At 36.4% G+C, this 26,193-nt stretch overlaps 1 protein-coding gene across 7 annotated transcripts in view; it reads right to left on the bottom strand.

Annotated features, from left to right (window-relative positions):
- The window catches only part of MYO9A (myosin IXA), a 266,751-nt gene that overhangs the window by 59,560 nt on the left and 180,998 nt on the right, over window positions 1–26,193 (bottom strand). For 3 of the 7 annotated variants that reach the window (XM_024761731.1, XM_024761734.1, XM_024761732.1), the window contains 7 exons: window positions 25,840–25,989; window positions 24,706–25,025; window positions 22,815–24,419; window positions 19,813–19,912; window positions 19,082–19,297; window positions 5,718–5,830; window positions 2,055–2,197 (listed from right to left, as the gene is read on the bottom strand). In XM_024761731.1, coding sequence (XP_024617499.1) covers window positions 2,055–2,197; window positions 5,718–5,830; window positions 19,082–19,297; window positions 19,813–19,912; window positions 22,815–24,419; window positions 24,706–25,025; window positions 25,840–25,989 — 2,647 coding nt within the window. The remainder of the gene's footprint in view (window positions 1–2,054; window positions 2,198–5,717; window positions 5,831–19,081; window positions 19,298–19,812; window positions 19,913–22,814; window positions 24,420–24,705; window positions 25,026–25,839; window positions 25,990–26,193) is intronic. The other 4 variants (XM_024761733.1, XM_024761738.1, XM_024761735.1 and 1 more) reach the window with 2 other exon arrangements.

Raw genomic sequence — 26,193 nt, 5'->3', positions numbered from 1 at the left:
CTATTTAGGATTTTCACATATATTTCCCAACTAACTGTATGAATGTCTCAGATAATTCCTGGAATTAACTAGCTCTGTATATAATATTGGAAAACACAACAAATTTTCTCTGCAATTGTTTACAGCAGAGAAATTGGGTTCCATGTAGTCCATTATAATCTAGAACTACACTGGATTTGCCAACGCCTACCTGGGGCTTGATGAGAAAGTTGGCCCCATTTCACATGTTTTCCCCACATATATTTACCTTACCTTCTGTCCAATGGTATATCCTCATTCCATCTAAAAGCTAATTCTGACAATAAAGGAAAAAAAATAGCCTCCTACTTGCTAAATGCCACCTTAGCAGGAAGTGAAACAAACGAGATATGGCACCAGAATAAATATTATCAAGATATAGGATATAAGTATATTCAAATTGGTGTCAACTAATATTAATTCCATTATATAACCTAGATATACAAGTATCTAATAATTTCATTTAGCAAAGTCAATATCGTTCTTTATACTAAAAGAAATAATAGTTACTAAAGAAACTGTCTATAATCCAATTTCAGCATTAAAAACAAGGGCTACCTTAATAAATTTCTACCCAAAGATAAATAAAAAGGCTACAATCAATTTTTATACATGTATCCTTATTAAGCAAACACACAATGAAGTCTGCTAATAATATATACTTCAACCAAAGAGCTTCCTAATTCCTTCTTGGAAATCAGCAGTGGAGAATATAACTGTGAAATATGAAAAATTTAGAATGACTACTGTAAACCAGATAAGATAAAATGAATTGATCCTCTTAGGAATTCCAAATTTTCCAAACTGAACCTGTAGTATTCACTTAATTTACTACTGGCTTTATCCATATCAGTTTGCAAAGTGATAGGAGCAAAGCCACAAGACAGAAAACAGGGTTCTAATTAAATTTCTACCAGTTTTTCCTTTGACACACAGATGCCTCTGCTGTGGCTGATCCATTCCCATGTGAAACTTGATCTTTCCTCCCTTTATCTTATCCTTTGTCCCTTTATTTTTATCTCATTCTAGATGTGAGAAGTTTTGTTTACTTATTTTAACTGGGCCTGTTCTATCTCTTCTTAGAGATAATAACTTTCTTCCTAGGGCCTCTTTCTATTTTATTCAATACTGATATTTCATCCACCCACCGGTATTTTACCCACTCATTACTACACATCCACCTCTGATGTATATCCCTGTTTAAGATAGCTGGCATCTTTACATGGTAATTAAAAACGTTCATACATACTTGAGCAAAGGGCTTGGGAAGAATGGGCTAATCTTCTAATACTGGGACTACTGGAATCCTTGGAGAGTTAATAATTCTAGCATTTAGAAAGGCCATATCTCAACAGATGAACTAATTGTTGGGTATTTTCTAATGTGCTATGATTGATGCCCCAAAAGTTAAAATAACAGCTACCACTATAAAGTCCCAGGAACATATAATAGGTACTTCAGCACAATGGTTATGAATACGGACTCTGGAGCTAGACTGCCTGAATTCAAATCTCAGCTCTGCCAATTGCTATACGTGTATAAGCAAATAACTCTCTGTGCCTCAGCTTTCTTATCTATAAACTGGGAATAATAATCATACCAACCTCAAAAAACTGTTGTGAGGATCAATCGAGTTAATACACACAATACGCTTAGTACAGTGCCTTGTATGTAGTAAGCACTCAAAAATTAGCTGCTGTCATTAATTTTTACTAGGAATATACACTTGTTAAGTGAATGAATGATGGTTAGATTTTTACACTTTAGAAAACTGAGGCTAATCAAAGATTCACAGTCATTCTTGAAGTTGTTGTTACTTCACTGTTTTGTACCACATTTCCCTGAAACTTCTATTATAGGTAAAATTTAATTTTATAATTATCTGTTAGTTAAGGAGGGACTTAACAATCTTGGTCCTATCTCATTAGAATATCTCACCAACAGGATTACCATTACAAATACTAGAAGGATAGTAAACTTTCAGAAAGAGTAAACAGAAATTATGAAGACAATCTCCACCCTTTGTCCATTTTTACCATCTGGAAACTGATGAGCTGGAATCACATCTGAGCCAGCAAAGAGTGCCGAAACCTCCGAATGGGTGGCAGGTTTCACTCTGGTAGTCTTCTTCTCCCCTTGTTTCCCTTTGGCCCAGAATCTCATCTTAGCTCTCTGAGGTCTGTTTACAACAACAACAACAACAAAAGTAACAATGGAAATTAGCATGTCCTATTGACAATATCTGTACGTCACTTTAAGTTATATAAACACCTTTCATGTGAATGAATTCATTTAACCTTCATAGTTAAGTTTAGTCATATTTAATCTTCAAGTGTACATTTAAACTTCATCTGGAAGGTAAATGATAGCTTCCTCATCTTGAATACAGAAATAATGAGACTCAGGAATGTTAACAAAAACCACCATTTATTTGAGTTGTTATCATGCTCCAGGTACAAGTGCTTATATAGAATTACCTTAATTAACTATAACAACAAGTTGACATTCAAACCATAACCGTTTTTCAGGTGAAAAACTGGTAGCTTAAACATTAGGTAACTTTCCCAAGGTTATACAGCCAGCGAGTAACAAAGTTGAGAATCACACCTACTATGCTCTATATTGCCTCATTAGTGCTTATATACTGTCTCCCATCATATAAATCAAGGAAACATCCTGAGATAATAACAGTTCACATTTACTGACCATATAGTATGTATCCTAACCTCATACTAGGAGGCTTACTTGTACATTAATTTGTTGGTTCCTTTATTTTTGAGCACCAACTAGGAGCCAGGCACTATGCCTTACTTCTGATGCCTTATTTTCACAACTACCATGATAAATAGGTATTTTTATCCTAACTTTACACATGAGCAACCTGAGGCTCAGAGGGCTGATGGAGATGGAAGTTAAAATCAGGTCTGTCTGCTTTTGAAGCCCATGTTCTTTTATCCATGCTTCCTTCTTTTTCTAATAGCTTATTACTAATCCTATACATCCATATAGTATAAAGGGAAATTGTTCTACAAGACTTATTACAAATGATAGCATTCTCCTGCCATTCTCATTCCTTTTCTGCTCCCTAGAGCAACCCTTTTGAATTTATTTAACTGATTCTTTTAATATTTACCATACTTATATTGCTATCATATTTATGACCACAAATAATAATTAAGCATATTCCAACACTCCAGTTCTATACCCTCCACAAACACAGACATCCCCGCAACAGAATATCATAATTTTAGTTAGATCAATATACAGTATTTTCTTTTAGTAGTATTCACTATTTTTTTTACTCTGTAAATAATATTCACAACTGAGACATACAGTACCCTCCATAACCAATATTTTTCTAGAGTTAGTGTTTTGTTTTACATTTGCTCACTTTCCTACATCCAATTCACCTCCAAGTGTCTTCTTATTTATGAGTATCTCCTCTCAACATGTTGAGACATAGTAGCTACACCATCAGTTCCATGTTCTTGAAGAAATCTTTCCCAGAGCCATCTAACCTGCTCTAATCTGGCACGGTTCCCTCACTGATTGCTGTACAACCATCACTTAAAAAGCTACTTTCACCATCATAATGGAGATGTGTTTTGTCTCTACTGTTTTATGATGACGTGTCTCTTGGTATGGGTCTATTTTCATTCATTATGTTGGGCCCTCAGGGGGTCCTGTCAATCTATAGAAACTCAAGTCCTTCAGTTCCATGAAATTTATTTGAATTACTTTGTCCTATCTTTCCAGAGCTCCTATCAGTGGGTCACTGGATGTCCTGAACTGCTCCTCTAATTTTCCTATCTTTTCTTGTCTCTTCTATCCATTTGTCTTTTGGCTCAACTTTCTGACAGATGTCCTCAACTTTCTTTCTAACTCTTCTGACTTCTTTATACTATCACAGTTTCAATTTTCAAATACTCTTTTTTATTATGAATGTTTCCCTTTAAAGTATTCTGTTTGGTTTCATGAATGTAGTTGTATTTATTTATGCAGAAGGCCTACTGATAGTTGTATTTGTCTGTCTTGAAGTTTTCTTTCCCCTGTATAGTTTATTGCTTCCAAGTTGTATTTTATCAATTAGTTTTAGATTCTTTCACTTCTGATGTCTCCTCAAATGTGTGGTGATCAAAAGTAGGGTATAAACAAGCTTCTTGGAAGGTCTAGTGTGCATTGGTGGGGCTTCCAAACTGTGGTTGTCCTTGTAGGGTTATCTGGCTGGTCCAATTTGTAGGGAGAGCCCCTGATAGAAATATCTTTAGGTCTTTCCATGAGGGTTGGATGGAAGTCCCAAAGACTCTTTGAATCATCTGCTTAGAGGGTATGTGAAACGTGGAAGCTGAATACAGAAAAAAATCTGGGGGATCTTAACATTCAGTATGTGAACATTCATTAAATCTCCCTGTTCCAAATATGTACCCCACCTCAACTGTATCTGGTTACCTCCAAGTGCAGAAATCTTCTGTTTTATCCTTTCCAGAAAATAAATCTCCTGTTTTCTGCTAGGATTGGGGAAGACCAGTCAGCCAGATGCTTCTTTCTCAGTTTTAAAGACATTTAAAATTTGTCTATCTACTTTTAGGATTCCACGTTTTTATTATTGCTGTCTCCATTTTTATTATTGCTGTCTCCTGTTTTTTTATTGCTGTCTCCTGTTGTTTTTGTCCTGTATAGGTTTTGTTATTTTAGGAGGATGTGGAAATTAAATTTATATAGTTAATCTGCTATCTCCACCTGTATGTTTTTTCTATGTTACATTTTGTTTCCCAAAATTTGATCTCCAGCATAATCTGCTCTAGATTTGGGTTACCTTGGATTATGCCTCTACAGTCATTGAGAAACTGATCTTTAATAGGGTTATGAACCAGAAAGATTTCAATGAGATATTCAAGTGTTCAGTGAGGGCCCAATTGCCTTATATAACACGGTAAGGGACAAAGACATTTATTTTTTTTGAGCCTTCTTTTAATTAATTTATTTTTATTTTTGGCTGTGTTGGGTCTTCATTTCTGTGCAAGGGCTTTTTCTCTAGTTGTGGCAAGCGGGGGCCACTCTTCATCATGGTGCGCAGGCCTCTCACTGTCATGGCCTCTCCTGTTGCGGAGCACAGGCTCCAGACGCACAGGCTCAGTAGTTGTGGCTCACGGGCCTAGTTGCTCCACGGCATGTGGGATCTTCCCAGACCAGGGCTGAAACCCGTGTCCCCTGCATTAGCAGACAGACTCTCAACCACTGCGCCACCAGGGAAGCCCAAGACATATTCTTGATAAATAAAAACTTCATATACTCTCCTAAAGAGAACAGAGTTCTTTCCTGAAAGTCTTTTCCAGTTCCATTTGTAAAACACTTAACTCAGAACAGGATCCAAGTCCAAAACTGGAAAATATTTTCAGTCTAATCTGGTCTAATCTCTTTTCTTTTACAACCAAAAATCCTAAGTCATATAATGATGTAAAGACTTTGCCCAAATCACAGTGCTAAACATATAAAAAGACAAAGCTCATTATATATATCTGAATTATTTATGCTACTGTCACACAGTAGGTACTTTGTTGAAAAATAAATTTCAAAACTTTCAAAACTGATAGCTATTCTATCAATTATGCTTTTAAAAAGATGCTCAGTATTTAACTATGGTCTATTAGTAAATAAAATTATATTACCCCTATTAACAGTCAGTGTATGCTTTATACCTTATATCTGAATCTGAAGCCTTCTGTCTCACTGCCAACTTCGTAATCTCTCCTTGAGACATGGTCTTATGAAGCTTTGCTTCTTCATCAACTGAGGAAAAACGCTGTGATGTCTGTAATAATTACATATGTAAAGATCTTAAAACCAAGTAATTATATCATAGCACTGTAATTAAAACTCAGGTTATAGAATTATTTGAGAATTACACCTATTAAAAACATTCAAAAATACATTCATATTACTCTGAGATGCATTAAAACAAAAAAACCTACTAAAAACTCCATTAACTTCATACAGTAATCTGAAGTAAAGAGAACTTGGGTCAATGAAAATGCTAAACAGGACCTACAAGCTCATGTTTTCCAACAATTTAACAAAGAATATCAAGTAGGGTGAAAGAAAAAAAAAGAACATCAAGTGGAAAAGTAAGAAAAAAAATCAAAACCATCTAAAGATAGAGACAAAAGATCCAGGACCTGATAAATCTAGAATACTAAGCATAGTTTTTTATACCTTCTTTTATTTGTCCCTAAAAAGATGATCATTATTTTTATGGCTAACTTGCTACTATAGATTCTTATATCCAGTTAAGGATTTAAAAGATCTAGAACACAGGAAGATAAGAAAAACCAAAAGACCAAAGAATAAAATATCATTATACTCACTAATGGTCTAAATTATGAACAACTTACATAGCTATAAAAAGGACCTGAATTTCAATTGATAACTCTTGCTCCATTTGTTTACAATGTGCCCCTTTAAAGACAATACCATTTGGAGGACAGAATTTCTTGTTACCTATTCAAGTAATTTTTCTAATATTTCATTTTTATACAGTCATAATCTTTTCTTTAACCTTTTGGTCTGCATGACTATGGCCTTATCAACAGAAATAGCAAATATTCTGAGCTGCTAAACTGAAAGAACAGACTTCTGCTTCCGGCCAAGATGGAGTAACAAGAACCTGTTCTATACTCTTGCCTGAAGCAACCAAAAACAAAAACAAAAGAAAACAAAAACTTAGACAAAATAATATGAAACAGGGACTTCACTGGTGGTGCAGTGGTTAAGAATCCACCTGCCGACAACCGGCTGTTGAGGGTCCTGTCTTCATCAGTGGGGTGACTCCAACAAAAGGCTAGAGGTGTGAACCTCAATACCAGCAGAAGTGGAGACCAGCCATGTGGCTGACAGGGTCTTCCTGCTCCGGCCGGGTGTCAGGCCTGTGCCTCTGAGGTGGGAAAGCCAAGTTCAGGACATTGATCGACTAGAGACCTCCCAGCTCCACGTAATATCAAATGGCGAAAGCTCTCCCAGAGACTCCATCACAATGCTAAGACCCAGCTACACTCAACAACCAGCAAGCTACAGTGCTGGACACCCGATGCCAAACAACGAGCAAGACTGAACACAACTCCACCCATTAGCAGAGAGGCTGCCTAAAATCATACTAAGGTCGCAGGCACTCCAGAACACCAGAAACACAAGATCCAGCCTCATTCAAGAGAACACAGGCACCAGTCCCCTCCACCAGGAAGCCTACACAACCCACTGAACCAACCTTAGCCACTGGGGACAGACACCAAAAACAACAGGAACTATGAACGTGCAGCCAGCGAAAACGAGACCCCAAGCACAGTAAGTTAAGCAAAATGAGAAGACAGAGAAACACACAGCAGATGAAGGAGCAAGGTAAAAACCCACGAGACCAAATAAGTGAAGAGGAAATAGGCAGTCTACCTGAAAAAGAATTCAGAGTAAGGATAGTAAAGATGATCCAAAATCTTGGAAACAGAATGGAGAAAATACAAGAAACATTTAACAACAACGTAAAAGGACTAAAGAGCAAACAAACAATGATGAACAACACAATAAATGAAATTAACAATTCTAGAGATGGAATCAATAGCAGAATAACTGAGGCAGAAGAATGGATAAGTGAACTGGAAGATAAAATAGTGGAAATCACTACTGCAGAGCAGAATAAAGAAAAAAGAATGAAAAGGATTGAGCACAGTCTTAGAGATCTCTGGGACAACATTAAATGCACCAACGTTTGAATTATAGGGGTCCCAGAAGAAGAAGAGAAAAAGAAAGGGACTGAGAAAGTATTTGAAGACATTATCGTTGAAAACTTCCCTAATATGGGAAAGAAAATAGTCAATCAAGTTCAGGAAGCACAGAGACTCCCATACAAGATAAATCCAAGGAGAAACACGCCAAGACACATATTAATAAAACTATCAAAAATTAAATACAAAGAAAAAATATTAAAAGCAGCAAGGGAAAAACAACAAATAACATACTAGGGAAACCCCGTAAGGTTAACAGCTGATCTTTCAACAGAAACTCTGCAAGCCAGAAGGAAGTGACAACACATATTTAAAGTGAGGAAAGGGAAGATTACTCTACCCAGCAAGGATCTCATTCAGATTCAACGGAAAAATTAAAACCTTTATAGACAATATCCAAATCGGAAAAGAAGAAGTAAAGCTGTCACTGTTTGCAGATGACATACTATATACATAGAGAAACCTAAAGATGCTACCAGAAAACTACTAGAGCTAATCAATGAAGTTGGTAAAGTAGCAGGATGCAAAATTAATGTGCAGAAATCTCTTGCACTCCTATACACTAATGATGAAAATTCTGAAAGAGAAATTAAGGAAACACTCCCATTTACCACTGCAACAAAAAGAATAGAATACCTAGGAATAAACCTATGTAAGGAGACACAAGACCTGTATGCAGAAAACTATAAGACACTGATGAAAGAAAATGAAGATGATACAAACAGATGGAGAGATATACCATGTTCTTGGATTGGAAGAATCAACATTGTGAAAATGACTCTACTACCCAAAGCAATCTACAGATTCAATGCAATCCCTATCAAACTGCCACTGGTATTTTTCACAGAACTAGAACAAAAAATTTCACAATTTGTAGGGAAGCACAAAAGACCCCGAATAGCCAAAGCAGTCTTGAGAAAGAAAAACAGAGCTGGAGGAATCAGGCTCCCTGATTTCAGACTATACTATAAAGCTACAGTAATCAAGACAGTATGGTACTGGCACAAAAACAGAAATACAGATCAATGGAACAAGATAGAAAGTCCAGAGGTAAACCCAAGCACATGTGGTCACCTTATTTTTGGTAATGGAGGAAAGGATATACAATGGAGAAAAGACAGCCTCTTCTATAAGTGGGGGCTGGGAAAACTGGACAGGTACATGTTAAACTATGAAATTAGAACACTTCCTAACACCATACACAAAAATAAACTCAAAATGGATTAAAGACCTAAATGTAAGGCCAGACACTATAAAACTGTTAGAGGAAAATATAAGTAGAACACTCTATGACATAAATCACAGCAAGATCTTTTTTGATCCACCTCCTAGAGTAATGGAAACAAAAATAAAAATAAACAAGTGGGACCTAATAAAATTTAAAAGCTTTTGCACAGCAAAGGAAACCATAAACAAGATGAAAAGACAACCCTCAGAATGGGAGAAAATATTTGCAAATGAAGCAATTGACAAAGGATTAATCTCCAAAATTTACAAGCAGCTCATGCAGTTTAATATCAAGAAAACAAACAACCCAATCTGAAAATGGGCAGAAGACCTAAATAGACATTTCTCCAAAGAAGATATACAGTTTGCCAACAAACACATGAAAGGATGCTCAATATCCCTAATCATTAGAGAAATGCAAATCAAAACTACAATGAGGTATCACCCCACACCAGTCAGAATGGCCATCATCAAAACATCTACAAACAATAAATGCTGGAGAGGGTGTGGAGAAAAGGGAACCCTCTTGCAGTATTGTTGGAAATGTAAATTGATACAGCCACTATGGAGAACAGTATGGAGGTTCTTAAAAAACTAAAAATAGAACTACCATATGACCCAGATGTCACATTACTGGGCTTATACCCTGAGAAAACCATAATGCAAAAAGAGTCATGTACCACAGTGTTCACTGCAGCTCTATTTACAATAGCCAGGACATGGAAGCAACCTAAGTGTCTATCGACAGATGAATGGATAAAGAAGATGTGGCACATATATACAATGGAATATTGGAATATTACTCAGCCATAAAAAGAAATGAAATTGAGTTATTTGTAGTGAGGTGGATGGACCTAGAGTTTGTCATACACAGTGAAGTCAGAAAGAGAAAAACAAATAGCGTATGCTAACACATATATACGAAATCTAAAAAAAAGAGAAAACGTCATGAAAAAACTAGGGGCAAGATGGGAATAAAGACGCAGACCTACTAGAGAATGGACTTGGAGACATGGGGAGGGGGAAAAGTAAGCTGGGATAAAGTGAGAGAGTGGTAGTGTATATATGGGCATATATACACTACCAAATGTAAAATATTGATAGCTAGTGGGAAGCAGTCACATAGCACAGGGAGGTCAGCTCGGTGTTTTGTGACCAGATAGAATGGTGGGATAGGGAGGGTAGGAGGGAGGGAGATGCAAGCGGGAAGAGATATGGGTATATATGTATATGTATAACTGATTCATTTTGTTATAAAGCAGAAACTAACACACCACTGCCAAGCAATTATACTCCAATAAAAATGTTTAAAAAAAAGATGTTACACATATATACAATGGAATATTACTCAGCCATAAAAAGAAATGAAATTCAGTCATTTGTCGTGAGGTGGATGGACCTAGAGACTGTCATACAGAGTGAAGTCAGAAAGAGAAAAACAAATAGCGTATGCTAACACATATATACGGAATCTAAAAAAGAAAACATGGATCTGAAGAACCTAGGGGCAGGACAGGAATAAAGACGCAGACATAGAGAATGGACTTGAGGACACAGGGAGGGGAAGGGTAAGCTGGGACAAAGTGAGAGAGTGACATGGACTTATATACTATCAAATGTAAAATAGCTAGCTAGTGGAAAGGAGCCACATAGCACAGGGAGATCGGCTCAGTGCTTTGTGACCACCTAGAGGGGTGGGATAGGGAGGGTGGTGGGAGACACAGAGGGAGGAGATATGTGGATATATGTATATGTATAGCTGATTCACTTTGTTATAAAGCAGAAACTAACACACCATTGTAAAGCAATTATACTGCAATAGAAATGTTAAAAAAAACAAAAAAAAAGAATCTACCTGCCAATGCAGGTGACACGGGTTCAATCCCTGGTCCAGGAAGGTCCCACATGCCGCGGAGCAACTAAGATCATGCGCCACAACTACCGAGCCTGCAGTCTAGAGCCCATGAGCTACAACTACTGAGCCCGTGTGCTGCAACTACGGAAGCCCACGTGCTTAGAGCCTGTGCTCTGCAGCAAGAGAAGCCACCATTATGAGAAGCCCACGCACTGCAACGAGGAGTAGCCCCCACTCGCCACAACTAGAGAAAGCCCAAGTGCAGCAATGAAGACCCAATGCAGCCAAAAAAGAAGAAACAGCAGCTATCAAGATAATGAACAGTTAACCCTGAGAGAGCAAAAACTGGGTAGAAATGAAAGTAGAGTTGAATGAACTCATGAAAGAAATAAAAAGACAGTAAAGGCCTTTGGTGGCACAGTGGTTGGGAGTCTGCCTGCCAGTGCAGGGGATGTGGGTTCAGTCCCTGGTCCGGGAGGATTCCGCATGCTGCGGAGCAGCTGTGCCCGTGCAGCACAACTGTTGAGCCTGCGCTCTGGAGCCCGTGAGCCACAGCTGCCGAGCCCACGTGCCACAACTGCTGAGGCCCGTGTGGCTGGAGCCTGTGCTCTGCAGCTGGAGAGGCCACTGTGGTGCGAGGCCCCTACTTGCTGTGACTGGAGAAGGCCTGCGTGCAGCAGCTAGGACACAGCAATCAATCAATCAATAAGAAAGTGAAATGAAGATTAACTTATGAGACGCCTAAGGGAGAAAAAGCACAAATGGAAAATTTAAAGGGGACAAAAGCAGGAAGATAACAAAAAAGTATAAAATTATATAAAGAAATAAGGAAAAATGGTCAGAGAGAAGGTAGTTGAAATGGACGATAGGAAAAGAAAAATACTTGTTTGTAATTGCAATCCCTAAACAAGAAGAACAAAACAACAGAACACAATATTTAAAACTATCATCCCGTAAAACTTTTCAAAAATAAGGCAAGACCAGAATTTACACACTGACAGAGTCCTGCAGATATACAGGATAATTAATCTGTAATGATCGATTTAAAGACATATCTTAAACTTTAAATATAAAGAAGAAACTCTGAAGGCATCCAAGTAAAAACATCAAATAACTTATACGGGCAAGAGATTTAGACTGGTAATAGACTTACCAACAGTAACAAATAAAGTAAGACAACAATAAAATAGCACTTTCAAAAAACTCAGAGAAAGAAAATATGAATCAAGGACTTTATGTGTAGCCAAGAGGTCCCTTCAAACATCAAGGCCATAGAAAGATCTTGGGGAATTCCATATTGATGTCCCTTCGTAAGTAATCTACTAAGGGGAAGAGCTTCATCCAACCAAGAGATAAACAGGGAAACTTCTGCAAAATATTTGAAGTGATAATTAATACATTTAATAATAAATCAAAAACAAAGGTAGGGACTACAGTGAAAGAATCATATATAAAATTACATGTTCTGACAAAGTAGAAATAAAAGCCTAAAAAATAGGAGTAGAAGGGAATAGAGACTAGAATAATTCATCAACAGTTGTGTCACAATAGGTGAGAATTAATATTATTTATTTTAAAATGACTAATTAGAGTATAATTGGTTAAATTAAAAAATATTAAAGGCATTTTTAAAAGTTATATATAAAGGTAAACAATCAACAGAACAAGAACACAACCTCTCCTAAACATCAAAAGAAATTAAAAAAACAAAAGATCAAAGAAAAGTAACATAAACACAGAAAATTTAACATAATAATAACAAAATTATAAGAAAGAGTGGAGAATTAATCTATCAGTTACATTAATAAATATGGATAGATTTAACTCACCTATTAAGGAAAAATTTTTTAATTTGGCTCACACAGCAGGGCCCAACTATACTGCACAAAAAAACACACCTCTAAACAAAAGGATCCAGAAAAGCTAAAACTAAAGGGGTGAGCAAAAGTATTCTAGGCAAGTGGAAATAATAAGAAAACAGAGGCTGTGATATTATTATTTATGTAGGATTCAAGCAAAAAACATGGAATCTGACACAGGACACTTCTTAATACTAAAAGCCACAATTCACAATGAATAACAGGAGACGTTAACACATTCTGTATAAGACAGATCAAAAACAATAAGGATGTAGAAGGCAAACAACGTAATTAATAAGGTAGAGCTTACAGATATATATTGAAATTTTATACTCTGAATAGAGAATATACCTTCTTATCAAATACACATTCAACAAACAACAAGTGTTGGCAAGGATGTGGATAAAAGGGAACCCTCGTTCACTATTGGTGGGAATGTAAATTGGTATGGCCCACTATGGAAAATAATATGGAGGTTCCTCAAAAAATTAAAAATAGAACTATGATATGATCCAGCAATTCCACTTCTGGGTATTTATCCAAAGGAAAAAACCCACACTAACATAAGATATATGCACTCCAGTGTCCACTGAAGTATTATTTACAATAGACAAGCTATAGAAGCAACCTAAGTGCCCATCAATAGATGACTGGATAAAAAAGATGTGGTATATATAAACAATGGAATATTACTAAGCCATTAAAAAATTAATTATTGTCATTTGAGACAACATGTACGGATCTAGAGGGTATTATGCTAACTGAAATAAGTCAGTCAAAGACAAAAACTGCATGATCTCACTCATGGGCAGAATCGAAAAAACAAAACAAACAAACTGAACAAAATGAAAACAGACTCATAGATACAGAGAACAAATGGGTGGTTGCCAGAAGGGAGGTGGGTGGGAGAGGTGCGTGAAATATGTGTAGGGGATTAAGAGGTACAAACCTCCAGTTTAATAGTAAGCAAGTCATGGGGATGTATATACAGCATAAGGAATATGGTCAGTAATATTATAATAACTTTGTATGGGGACAGATGGTTACGAGACTTATCATGGTGATCATTTCATAATGTATGCAAATGTCAAGTCATTACATAGTATATCCAAAAGTAACATAATATTGTACGTCAACTACATTTCAATTTAAAAAATGCACATGGTACATTCACAAAAACTGATCATATACTAAGTAATGAAGAAAATACCAGTAAATTTGATCAAACAGAAGCATCATAAAGTCTTTCATCAGAATACAATAAAACTAGAAACTAACAAAAATTAAAAAACAAAAAAGGCTCTTCATCTGAAAACTCAAAGATTTTTATTAAACAAGTTTTGGGTAAAAAAAGAAACTAAAATTACAGATTTTCTTAAAAAATAATAAATCCTTTACATATTAGAGTAAACAAGATACATTTGAAATGTGATCAGAGGAAAAACCATAGCCTTACAAACCTGTATCAATAAAAATATCTAAATGAATTAAATTAACCACTCAAAAGCTAGAAAAATAAGAAAGTAAACCAAAAACAGCATAATAAAATAAATAATAAACATAAAAGCAGAAATCAGTGGAGAATGAAAAAAAAAGTAGGTATGATAAATAAACCAAATCCTGTTACTTTGGAAAAAATTAACAAAATAAACGGCTAGGTAAGGGAAAAAAATCTACAAAATAAGAAATGACAAAAGGGAAATAACGATTGAAACAGAGAATTTTTTAAAATCATGAGACTACTTTCCAGACCTCTAGGCAAATAAATTATTAAAGTTAGCTGAAATGGAAAAAACTAGTTGCCAAAATTGCCCCCATTAGACAGAAAGCTTTAAAGACTAACTTTCCTAGAAGAAATAGAGGAACTTATAATAAAAGAATTATGTCACAAAAAAGTATCAACCCCAGATGGTTTCATAGGGAAATTCTACCAAATCAAACAGTGGAGAGTCGCAATGCTATGAACTGTCCCTGACTTTTGGGGGGAATAAAATACACATATTAATACTAAGTGTATGGAGTTCCCTGGTGACCTAGTGGTTAGGATTCTGGGCTTTCACTGCTGTGGCCGGGGTTCAATCCCTATTCGGGGAACTGAGATCCTGCAAGCCGTGTGGTGCAGCCAAAAAAAAAAAAAACAAAAAAAAATCAATAAAAAACCGAGAACAAAACAGAAAACCAGAAAGACCTAACAGGCTTGAAGAAATTAGACAAAATCAAATAGAAAACAGTATATTAAAAAATAAGTAAATACCAAGAGTATTCAATAGTGTGGCTGCTGTCCTGGGGCCACCAATCTAAACTTTTTATGTCATAAACTTTGTTCAATTCAGCTGGTTTTCCAACTTGTAAGACCCTCAAAATCACCAGCCTAGGCCCTAAAATCCTATAAATATCCTTTCCTGACTTCCCCTTTCTGAGAAATTACTAAGACCTAGTCAAGATGGATTTTCCCTTACTGTAAAATAAGCTAATAAATTTAGCCTTGATAAATGTTTTTTTTCTGGCAGTTTTTTGTGGAGTGGATAGTAAAGAGAAGGAAAATTCAACACAGATAAGGACTGAAGAGTATCTCAGAGAAAAACAAACAGAAATAGGAATATAAGAAGTATAGGAGTTTTGGGGGGAAATGAAAAACTTAGTTTTAGCATACTGTAGATAAAGTCAACAAATTCTGGAGAGCTATTTGGGAGTCATACCCATGGAGATGATTGCTTTAAGTCTAGCGAATGGTAGAAGAAACTATACAGAGAAAACTGTTACCTATACCAATCCTACAAATAAGTGATAGAAATGATTTTATTAACTCATTCACCTTCCAGATGATTCAGAGACTAAAAGACGATATGAAAGCCACCTTAAAAATATTGCTTAGCAGTAATATTCCATTGTATATATGTGTCACATCTTCTTTATCCATTCATCTGTCGATGGACACTTAGGCTGCTTCCATGTCCTGGCTATTGTAAATAGAGCTGCAATGAACATTGTGGTACATGTCTCTTTTTGAATTATGGTTTTCTCAGGGTATATGCCCAGTAATGCGATATCTGGGTCATATGGTAATCCTATTTGTAGTTTTTTAAGGAACCTCCATACTGTTCTCCATAGTGGCTGTATCAATTTACATTCCCACCAATAGTGCAAGAGGGTTCCCTTTTCTCCATACCCTCTCCAGCATTTACTGTTTGTAGATTTTCTGATGATGGCCATTCTAAACAGTGTGAGGTGATACCTCATTGTGGTTTTGATTTGCATTTCTCTAATTAGTGATGTTGATGTTCTTTTCATGAATTTGTTGGCCATCTGTATGTCTTCTTTGAAGAAATGTCTATTTAGGTCTTCTGCCCATTTATGGATTGGGTTGTTTGTTTTTGTGATATTGAGCTGAATGAGCTGCTTGTACATTCTGGAGATACATGTACCACAGTGTTCACTGCAGCACTATTTACAATAGCCAGGACATGGAAGCAACCTAAATGTCTATCAACAGATGAATGGATAAAGAAAATGTGGCACATATATACAATGGAATATTACTCAGCCATAAAAAGAAACGAAACTGAGTTATTTGTAGTGAGGTGGATGGACCTAGAGTCTGTCATACAGAGTGAAGTCAGAAAGAGAAAAACAAATACCATATGCTAACACATATATATGGAATCTAAAAAAAAAAAAAAAGGTTCTGAAGAACCTAGGGGCAGGACAGGAATAAAGACGCAGATGTAGAGAATGGACTTGAGGGTATAGGGAGATACTAACACACCATTGTAAAGCAATTATACTCCAATAAAGATGTTAAAAAAATGAAATAAAATAAAACATGGGAGGTATAAAAACTAAGTGAAAGCAGCATACAGAGACTAAACAGTTATTCAAATGGCAGAGTTAAAAGTAGGAAGTTTAAAAAAAACACTAAAGTCATAAGGAGGGAAACTTCTACTCTCACCTCAACTCCTCCACAGCAGGTAATAACTAATTAACAATTCACCAGCTCAGGAGGTAATGCTTATCAAATCCCCTTCAGGTAATTCATTTCTAACTGTCTTTATCTCATTAGATCAGTTATTTCACAACTGGAAAGGTCAGTGGATGGCTTCCTCGAAGACAGACACACTTCTTAGCAAATGTCAGTTATTAAAATCACTTTGTCCAGAGAAAAAACAAAAACTATCCAGTTTTTTAAAAAATCTTGTGCCCAGAAAATCAAGCCCATTTAAAATCCTGAAGATATGCGGATTTTGAGAATTCAGTAGATTCCATTTAGAAACAATTAGACTTCATTTTTCACAATATCAGATAACATTAGAACATGGCATATTTTCAAGATAAACAAACAGAAACACACTTTAAAACTGTCCCTACCCTTCCCACCCCCAACCCCAGTAAGTATCTATCAGCACATTCTAAAAAGCAAAGCTTCTTCATGCAAGTGTTCACCAGAAACAACCACCACCACCTATTCCTAAAATAGCTAGTGATGAAACAGAAGGACAGTGAGAAAGCTGGCGAGGTGACTAACACACTGTGCAGGAGGGTGCTCTACAACTACTGGCATGCAGTGACTGTCAAGCAGGTGAACAGAATCACAGGCAGAGACTACCAGCTAGAACCCTTAAAGGGGCTGAATGCTCCAAGCAGAAAGCCCAACTTCCTGGTTCATCTCAGTAATTCTCAGTGAGAAAGAACTCTACCACCAAAAGGACTAAGGTTTGTAACAAAGGAAACTCTCAGGAACAAAACAGCAATTATAAATGCTAAATTCTTCAACAAATGAAAAATCTATGTACACTCTGGAGAATAATTTAAGCATGTTCCCTATTTACACTAAAAATATATAGCAGTGCTTTTCATTAAAATTAGTTTGCTCCATTACATAATTTCATCTTTAACAACTAAGCATATGATAGAGTATATTTCATTATTTATAACTCAAAAACAGGGCACCTCCAAAGTGGAGTTATTTTATCCTACACTGAAGAGAACGCTTTGGTTCTAATTATATGTATCAATGGATATACAGGCTGCAACTTTTACAGTCCTACCGTTTGGCTCAGGGTAATGACTCATTTGTCTAATTAGAGAACTGGTCATGCATTTTTCTGTTTTTGTTGTTGTTTTTATTTTCCCTTTCTTAGAATATCAATATTATCATTTAAAAACTGGGTCCATCTCCAATAAAAGATAAAGACAATGAGAATATTCTGGAACTTAGCAAAAATTTTAATTAACTAGGTCTTTGGAACAATCAAATAGCTTTTAAAACAGCTCAAAGATAAAATATTTAATGAGTCAAAAGAAGGCCATCCTAAAATGTTTCTCCCATAATGAACAGATACTAAAGAAAAACATTACAGACCCAACTTAATTAAGGATATGCAAGGAAATAAAATGCATATCATTCCACCTCCTCAGTGATAATGTTTTAGTACATAATAGACATACAGGGTACTCATATTGTATTTTCCAGGACAATTCCAAAATCAAACACTTTATACCCATAAACATTTGTACTTATCAAACTATATATGCCTAATTTGGGCTGAGATATGATAATAGTTATTTTCTTAATGCAGCTTTATTCAAACATAACTCCAATGTTGTAATTTGTGATTAAGACAAATTCACATTATCTATAGCTTTTTAGTTGGCTCGGTTGGCCCAGGAAGACATTTTTGGCATTGCTTATTAAATTTTTTAAAATTCATGTTTATTTTCTATTACTAAAAAATGCAGAGGGGAAGCAAGTTTAAAGCCAAAAAGAAAAGAAAAGAAAAGAGAATACCATTTCAGTTAAAAGCTACTGGATTATTTTTTATATACCCTATTCACTAGACCATGGAGGGATCAAGAAACTATGACCAGCAGGTCAAATACAGCCCCCTTGCCTGTTTTTGTAAATAATTTTATTGGAACATAGCCATGTGTCTTTGTTTACTTATTGCCTATGGCTGCTTCCACTCTACAGTAACAGAGTTAAGCAGTTGCAACAGAGACTGTATAACCCATAAAGTCTAAAACATTTACTATCTGGCCCCTTACAAAAAAAAATTTTGAGCCTCCCTGCTCTAGACCTTTTAAGATATAACACAGAAAACTCCTACATTAGTGCTAAGTTAAATAACTTTAATATTTTTTGCCTAATTTATGATTTGACATATACTGTTAAAGTGCCCTTTATCCAAGTCCTTGTAAATTAAGGTTTTGCTTTAGTTGCTTTGTTCACTGAGGTTTCCCATGTACAAACCGTTATACGGAGAAGAAGCTGTGAAGGTTAGCTTTAGATTAGCAAAGACTATTCCCATCCGATTTGCTTGTTGCCTATTTTTCTTATATTGCTGTAAAATTACCATTTCGGAGTCACTGTGAGAGGCCTGACCCAGGCTGGGTGCAGGCCCTAGCTCAGAGTGAGAAGCTTGGTCAAGGGAGAGAAGGGGCTCAATAATGTCATCGTAATCATCTTCCTCTGTATCCCCCTCCCCATCGGCAAAAGTACCTCTAGTCAAGAAATCGGAGCGCGTCCGCGCCATTCGAGCTTTCTTTTTATGGGCCGGTCTGGCAACCTGCTTGACCAAATGATAAAACAAATAACACAAAAATGTTTTGTTTTGGTTTTTGGGAGACGATGCCAATGAAAGACATCAGAGAGCTCATGAATTTCTTGAAACATCCCCTCCACCCCTGTGCCCTTTCCACTAGAAGTGACAGCGATAACCAAAAGCAATCCATATTCATTACTCTGGACAAAGAATAAGAATGGAAGCTAAATCTATACTGTTCTTCTCCATAGCCAAGGAAGTCATCTTTCACTGCCATAATGAGTCACCAAAGTCACTTGCATAAGTTGCCTTCTTTTCCTCAGCAACTTCTTTTTTGTAAATATAATCTGGATTTTTAGGCACCCTTCCCTGCCTGAAGTATTCCTCTCTAAGTGTAACAGACTTAATTCATGGCTTCTTTCTCTATAAACACTTGGGAGTAAATGAGTAGACGAGGTGCTCTACCTACAAGAATAATAATTTCCAAAACAGCGTGCACCTATTTTGCATAGAAGATAAATAAAACAAAAGTCAATACTTACCTCTCTTTGGCCCGGCCCAGTTAACTTCACAGGTTTCCAAGCTGGTTCATCTTGTTTATGGAGTTGAGGATTTCCACTGTTTAAGGCTTCCTTGGTGACACTTAGGATAAAACAACAGGATTACATCTCAATTCCTAGCAGATATCTCATGGCAGCAGTCTTAAAAGTATAGCATGAAATATAGTCTAACAAGTCAGGTCAAAGAAATGGATTTGATAATGAGAAAGGGAAAATACCAAATCCCCAAATCTTTAGAATCAGTCTCAGAAGAAGGGGCCTTTACTCTAATCATTATAAAACACCTGATAAGTAGCCAACCAGTGATGAGTACCTCATTACTTTGTTTTATACTGAGATGGTCCTATTGATAAGCAAATTTTCATTCTGAAATCTCTCTGTAGCTTTCATCTGTGGTCTTAGTTTAAAATTTTTAGAATAAAATCAACACTGGCAGAATAAGAAATTGTTATCAAGCTAAAAGAAGTATCCCCCAAACCATAAAGATGGTATAGTGTTAGTCTGTGAAAATTTAATTCGGCTTGAATAACCACATGATATGACTGCTTTATCATTAAATTCTCTGTAGAAATGAATGTCTGTGTCTGATGAAAATCTGAACAGAACCTGTACTTTTATGGCCCCAATTATCTATATTAACTCAGAACCATTAGTCTTAAAATTTATCAATAACAGGACTGTAAACTTCACTGAAAATCATATCTTACCTTCTAGCATACTGCTGGGTTTAAAGTAGACACTAACTTATAATACCATTCGGCAGAGTAATTGCCCTTGCATTCAAAATCTTCCACTTAATTTTATAAATGAAGGCCTAGGTTATCTTGTCCTTTGCCCTATGCAATAATCCCTAAACAAAGCTAATTAGATGTCAATCTTTCTGATAGCTAAAAGCTTCTCAGAGATCTCCCTCTGACCAGTGTACAATCAAGTCCAGCAATCCTAGGTTGTCCTGAATAACCCTTTTGGTTATTAAAAATCTCTCTTGCCACAGTTGAGCCATTTACCTTCGATTTTTTTCTCCAAAAGAGAAACAATTAATAGGACCTTTGATAGCACCTGACCACCCTAATTAACTTTTAAACTCACAGCATTTTCTCTAAGTTTCTCCATGATTTCTTTTTTGTTCTCCCTTACTAACCAGCTGAAGACTAAGATGTACTTATCACCACTATGGCATAGAAAGGACACTAATCTAATGTTACTTCCTAATCATGACACCCAATGCTGATTTCTAAACAGGAAACTCAAATTCTGGTCTCAGCTGTTTCTCTAAATATGTGACCTTATACAAGTCCTTTCACCTCCACGGGCACCAGTGACCTCATCTATAATATGTGGGAACTGGACTAGATATTATAACTTAGAAACACTAACATTTATGATTCTATAAAATGCTAATGTTTCTAGTATTACTTACAGAACAAGAGAAGATGTGAAGTATGAATGTTACTTAAACTTTCACACAAACAATCTAATAAATAACCATTTTGAAGATACACAGATATTAATAAGGTAAAGCAAACTAGGTCAAGTAGCTATAAGACTTTATCTTGGCAAAATGATAAAAGGAATAATTCACAAGGATGATTGTTTTTGAAATCTGTAAGTCTTCTACAAAACAGATTCATGGATGTAACAACTATGCACATACACACATGCACACCCCTCACATAACTAAAATTAATCAGAATGACAGAAAATAATACGTTTTTAACATTCTCTGGTAGGCTTATATGCTACACAGAGTCTGAACTTTTGGGCAATCTCTAGGTTAATGCACAGCACTAGGATCTCAAGTTGTCATGTAGTCCAACTGCATTTCACACTCCTGTATAAAAATTTTTAGTGGAAAAATAAAATATCAATGATCTCTTGCCCATATTTACAAAGAGTTTCTATAAAATCTGTAATTTTAAAGACTGACAGAGTTAAAAGTTAGGTTATGATGAGAAAAAGTTATTTTCAGAGTTAACATGAAATTTAACTTTTTTAGCCCTAAGATATAGCCCTCCTTTCATTTAAACAGTGATATTCTCCCACAAGAACAGAAAGAATTCACTGTATACATAGCCTTAACATAAATATCTTAAATTTTATCAAATTTGTTTTTATGTACCACTTAAGAAATGCTTTCTCACAGCTACCGCTACTTAAGACAACCTAAAAGAATAAAGAACTTCCACTTATGTGAGGTATTTAAAGTAGTCACAGGGAATTCCCTGGCGGTCCAGTGATTAGGACTCCACGGCTTTCACTGCCAAAGGCCCAGGTTCAATCTCTGGTTGGGGAACTAAGATCTCACAAGCCGCCCAGACAAAAATAAATACAGTAGTCATATTTTTAGAAACAGAAAGTAGAATGGTGGTTGCCAGGGGCTGGAGGTAAGGGGAAAAGGGGAACTGCTTTCAATGGGTAATTGAGTTTGTTTTGCAAGATGACAAAGCTCTAGAGATCTGTTGCACAACAATGTGCATATAGTTAGCACAACTGAACTGTACACTTTAAAATGGTTAAGATGGTAAATTTTATGCGGTTTTTATTCCCGACCCCCCCCAAAAAAAAAGGTACAAAGAACTTAATGCAGACCATAAATAGGCCAGCAGCTGTGACAAAGCACATTAACTTTAAAGCCTGATACTAACAAGCTTGGATTGCTACACCTAACAGCTCTAGGGCAACCAGCCGTTGCTGACTGCCTACTAAGTTTCCAGGCACTGTACAGCCCTTCACAAATGTTTTCTCACTTAATGGGGAGGAACCAAAAACCCTGCTATCTGTGCTTAGTCAAAGACTCCTAGGGTATAATTATATCCAATTTCAGGTGGCTGGTGGAGTCAACAATTAGGAAATTTTTTTACACACAGAAAATGGCTAATTTGAGTAGCACCCATACAAATAGTTGAGGCAGATCAAGGCACCCTAATGAAAATTTCCAAAAAGTTTCCCACTTATACATAAAAATAAATAAAGACTTCACTTACAGGGAACTACTCATATTTTCCTTTGGCGTGAAGAAAATGGCCCTAGTAGTTCCATCTCTGAAAGGGTCATCAGATTTGTAGCTACAAGGCTGAGTTGGCCTAAGTTGTTCTCTTTTTGAAATGCGATTATTAGAGAGTTTACAGGCTACATTCAGTTGGGTGGACATTTTGTCTGTCTTGGATAATTCCTTAACAGCACTAGATTGGCATGGGCCTCCTTTTCTTTCAAAGAACAGAGTGACAGGTCGGTCCTTCAAGGGTAAGTGAGCAGAGGGACTGTCTTTTGGGGCAAGAGCAGCATCTTTTACAGTTACTGATGGAGTCCCAGTTACACTGGGTTCGTCCTTATTTGGGGTATTCAGGATGAGAAGAGAGGATGGCCTCTCTATTCTTTGCTTTGACTGATGGAAAGATGGTACCAGAAAAGTCTCCCCAGTTCTTGGCTTTTCAATTGTCTTAAAAGCTTTACGCTCCTTTTCTAAAATATCTGTTTGCTGGCGAATCTGTTCCATCATCTCTTTTTCATTCTGCTGCTGCAATTGCTTTTGCCTTTCTTCCTTCTCAGTGTTTAGCTTTTCTAACTTCTTAAGCACAATATTGGAAGAAGCTGTATTCAAAGAAGCAACAACTTGATTTTCCCCTGGGAAGTGGTACTTTCTGGCTTCCCTGTTGATATCCAAAGTAAGAGATGGAAGTGTTTCTTCACTTTCCAATAGTTTGTTTCTCTGGACACTTGTATCCAGCTGAGAACTTGTTTTCAGTGGGTCTTGTTGGGGAATATAAAAAAATGTAGGCAGACTATTTGAAATAAAGGAGTCTCTCAGCTGTGGTTTACAGGTAATGGATTCAGAACTGCAAACCAGTTTTTCCTTCATAGCCCCATTCTTTAAATGCACTGAGTCAGAAGGTACCCTCTTCTGAATCAATGTATAGTTAGTCTCATTTGAGGTACTGAGGGCATTGTCCTGTGAATCAGAATTTGGACTGCTAGATATCTTAGGTGACAGGAACGGCACATCTCCTTCATCTAGAATTATAGGCTCTAGTTTGCTCTTTTGGCTTTCCTCACAGCTCAGAAGTTCCAAGCTTCCTTGAGAGCTTTCACTATCCGGTGTACCCTGTAAAGACTGAAGGCCCGCAGGCATCAGTTCTGTAGACCACCTACGTTCTTCTGAAGGAGACACACCACCAAGAGAACGGACTTTCAGCAATTCTAAACTAAATATAGCTTGCTCTAGTTCTCTCATTCTCCGACTTTCTCTTTTGGCCCGACCCACTTTTTTCTGGTGGAGATCTTCCAAGGACTTGGGTCTCTCTCTTACAGTCACATCTGCCTGCAAGTCCATACCACTTTGACTTCTGGCTCTCTCCTGTCGCTTGTTTGGGGACTCATTCAAGCAGTCCTTTGAACTTTCATGACTAATTCGATTACTCTCTATCACAGATTTACATTCCTCTATGGCTTTTACTCTGTTGTCAAATGAACAATCCTCCCATTCTGAAGGGTCTGAACCGTGAACTTCCAGAGTTCCATATGGCTTGATATTTGCCAATCCAAGTTTTAGTTTTGTTTTTTTTAGTCTTTGTTCTTTTAAAGCTTTAAATCTATATCAAAACAGGAAAAAAAAATAGGCTAGAGATATCTCTTGGTTACCACTGGAGACAATACATTTATTGAGAATATTTTAAAAAGTGGAAAGTCTCAAAATTTTTCTTTTTATAATATTAAGTATTTCTTAAACTAACTTGGATGCACATTTCACAATTCTATTTCTAGTGGAGAAGACAAACTGAGATAACCAGTTCTAACTCAAGTTAGGCAAATGTTAGAGCAGACATATAAGAAGTACTTGACAAGTGAGGAGTTAATTATTATAGCAAAAAAGATTACCTTTGTCTTGCTCTGAATCCTCTACATAGTGATTGCAAAAGGATAATTTTGTTCCTTTGTTCTTGATACCTCTTACTTTCCCTGTAGCCTTTCCATCTCGCCTGTATGCAGATAGCAGCCATGTGCCTCCGCCTATGGTGCTCCCTCCATTTCTGCTGGATGACGATGGCTGCGGTCCGGAGCTCCAAATACCGCTGCCTCTCTAAGTGAGCACGCCAGGAAGCTTGAAGAAGAGTGGCTGCACTAGCCATAACTAAAGCATCCTGCTGCACAGCTGCATCTCTGACTTGCTTCTGATTTAGGTAATTCCTCCAGAATCGCTGTGTGGAAGACAAAATAATAAAAACTGTTGTCATATCTTATAACACATTCTCACAGAAATTTCTTATGTCATAACTAGAGGTTAAGTGGCTAAACAGCTAAATCGTGGGTGGTTAAAGTAAAAAAAGTTTCCTTTTCCAGATATGCCTGGCTAAAATAACTATTTTAGATAATATAACCTCAATGAAGTTAATTATACAACTTAAAATAATTTAAAACTTTTTGATGCTTTCATGCCCTACAAATTAATTTTAACAAATTACATTATATTCTCACCTACAATTTGCCGATATTAATGGGTTTAACATCATCGTGTATACATTGCAAAGATTAAGATATTAAAGATTTTCTTGTACAAACAGTAAAGATCCTGTGGAAAACAGCCAGCATATAAATCAACGAGGGAGAAAATAAAAGATAAATGTAAAATATGATACCTTTCATCCAAAATGAATACATAACAACAACAATGTACATATAATTCTCAAATATCACTCACAACACTAAAAATAACTTGCCAACAAAAATTAAGGCACATAACTCCTTTGCCCCTAATCATACCTCGCAAGACATTATAACTATAAATTCAATTTAATTTCAATTTAACTCCATTAATATTTATTAAAAGTCTATTATTATATGCCAGGTAATCTGTTGGATGCTGTGAACATTTAACAAATGAGTAGGACACATTCTCACCACTGAAGAAATTTACATTCTTACTTAAATGTTTCACAGTAAAACAGTTCTAGTTACTAAAACACTGGCTAAATAAACTAGCCAATCTCATGCAAAGAACCTTTTGTTTCCTACCTGGATGATAACAGATGCCTGTCTCAGATGGAGGAAATGCTGCCTACACAGCAAGACCCTGAACCATCGCTGCAACAATATGATTCTGCGGAGCACCTCTTGGTGAAGCAGGTCTTGTAGGTGTTGTCGTTCCTGCTCCTTTAGGAACACCTACCAGAAGGAAAAAAGATGAAGCATACAGCTTAAGAAGAAATGAGAAATTTATTTCATGCATCATCGTTCCTATGGTAAGCTTTTTTAGAGAAGAACAGACACAGTGGCAGACAGGTACAAGCAGTACTGATAAATATTACCATCAACTTAGCCAAAGTAGGCATTCTCAAACTGGAAAGGAGGCATTAGAATATAGAAGGG

The sequence above is a fragment of the Neophocaena asiaeorientalis genome, unplaced genomic scaffold (assembly GCF_003031525.2).
Source record: "Neophocaena asiaeorientalis asiaeorientalis breed wild unplaced genomic scaffold, Neophocaena_asiaeorientalis_V1.1 scaffold54, whole genome shotgun sequence".
Classification (NCBI taxonomy): Eukaryota; Metazoa; Chordata; class Mammalia; order Artiodactyla; family Phocoenidae; genus Neophocaena; species Neophocaena asiaeorientalis.
Note: the sequence above shows the minus strand (reverse complement) of the source record. Positions and strands in the feature narration are given on the sequence as shown.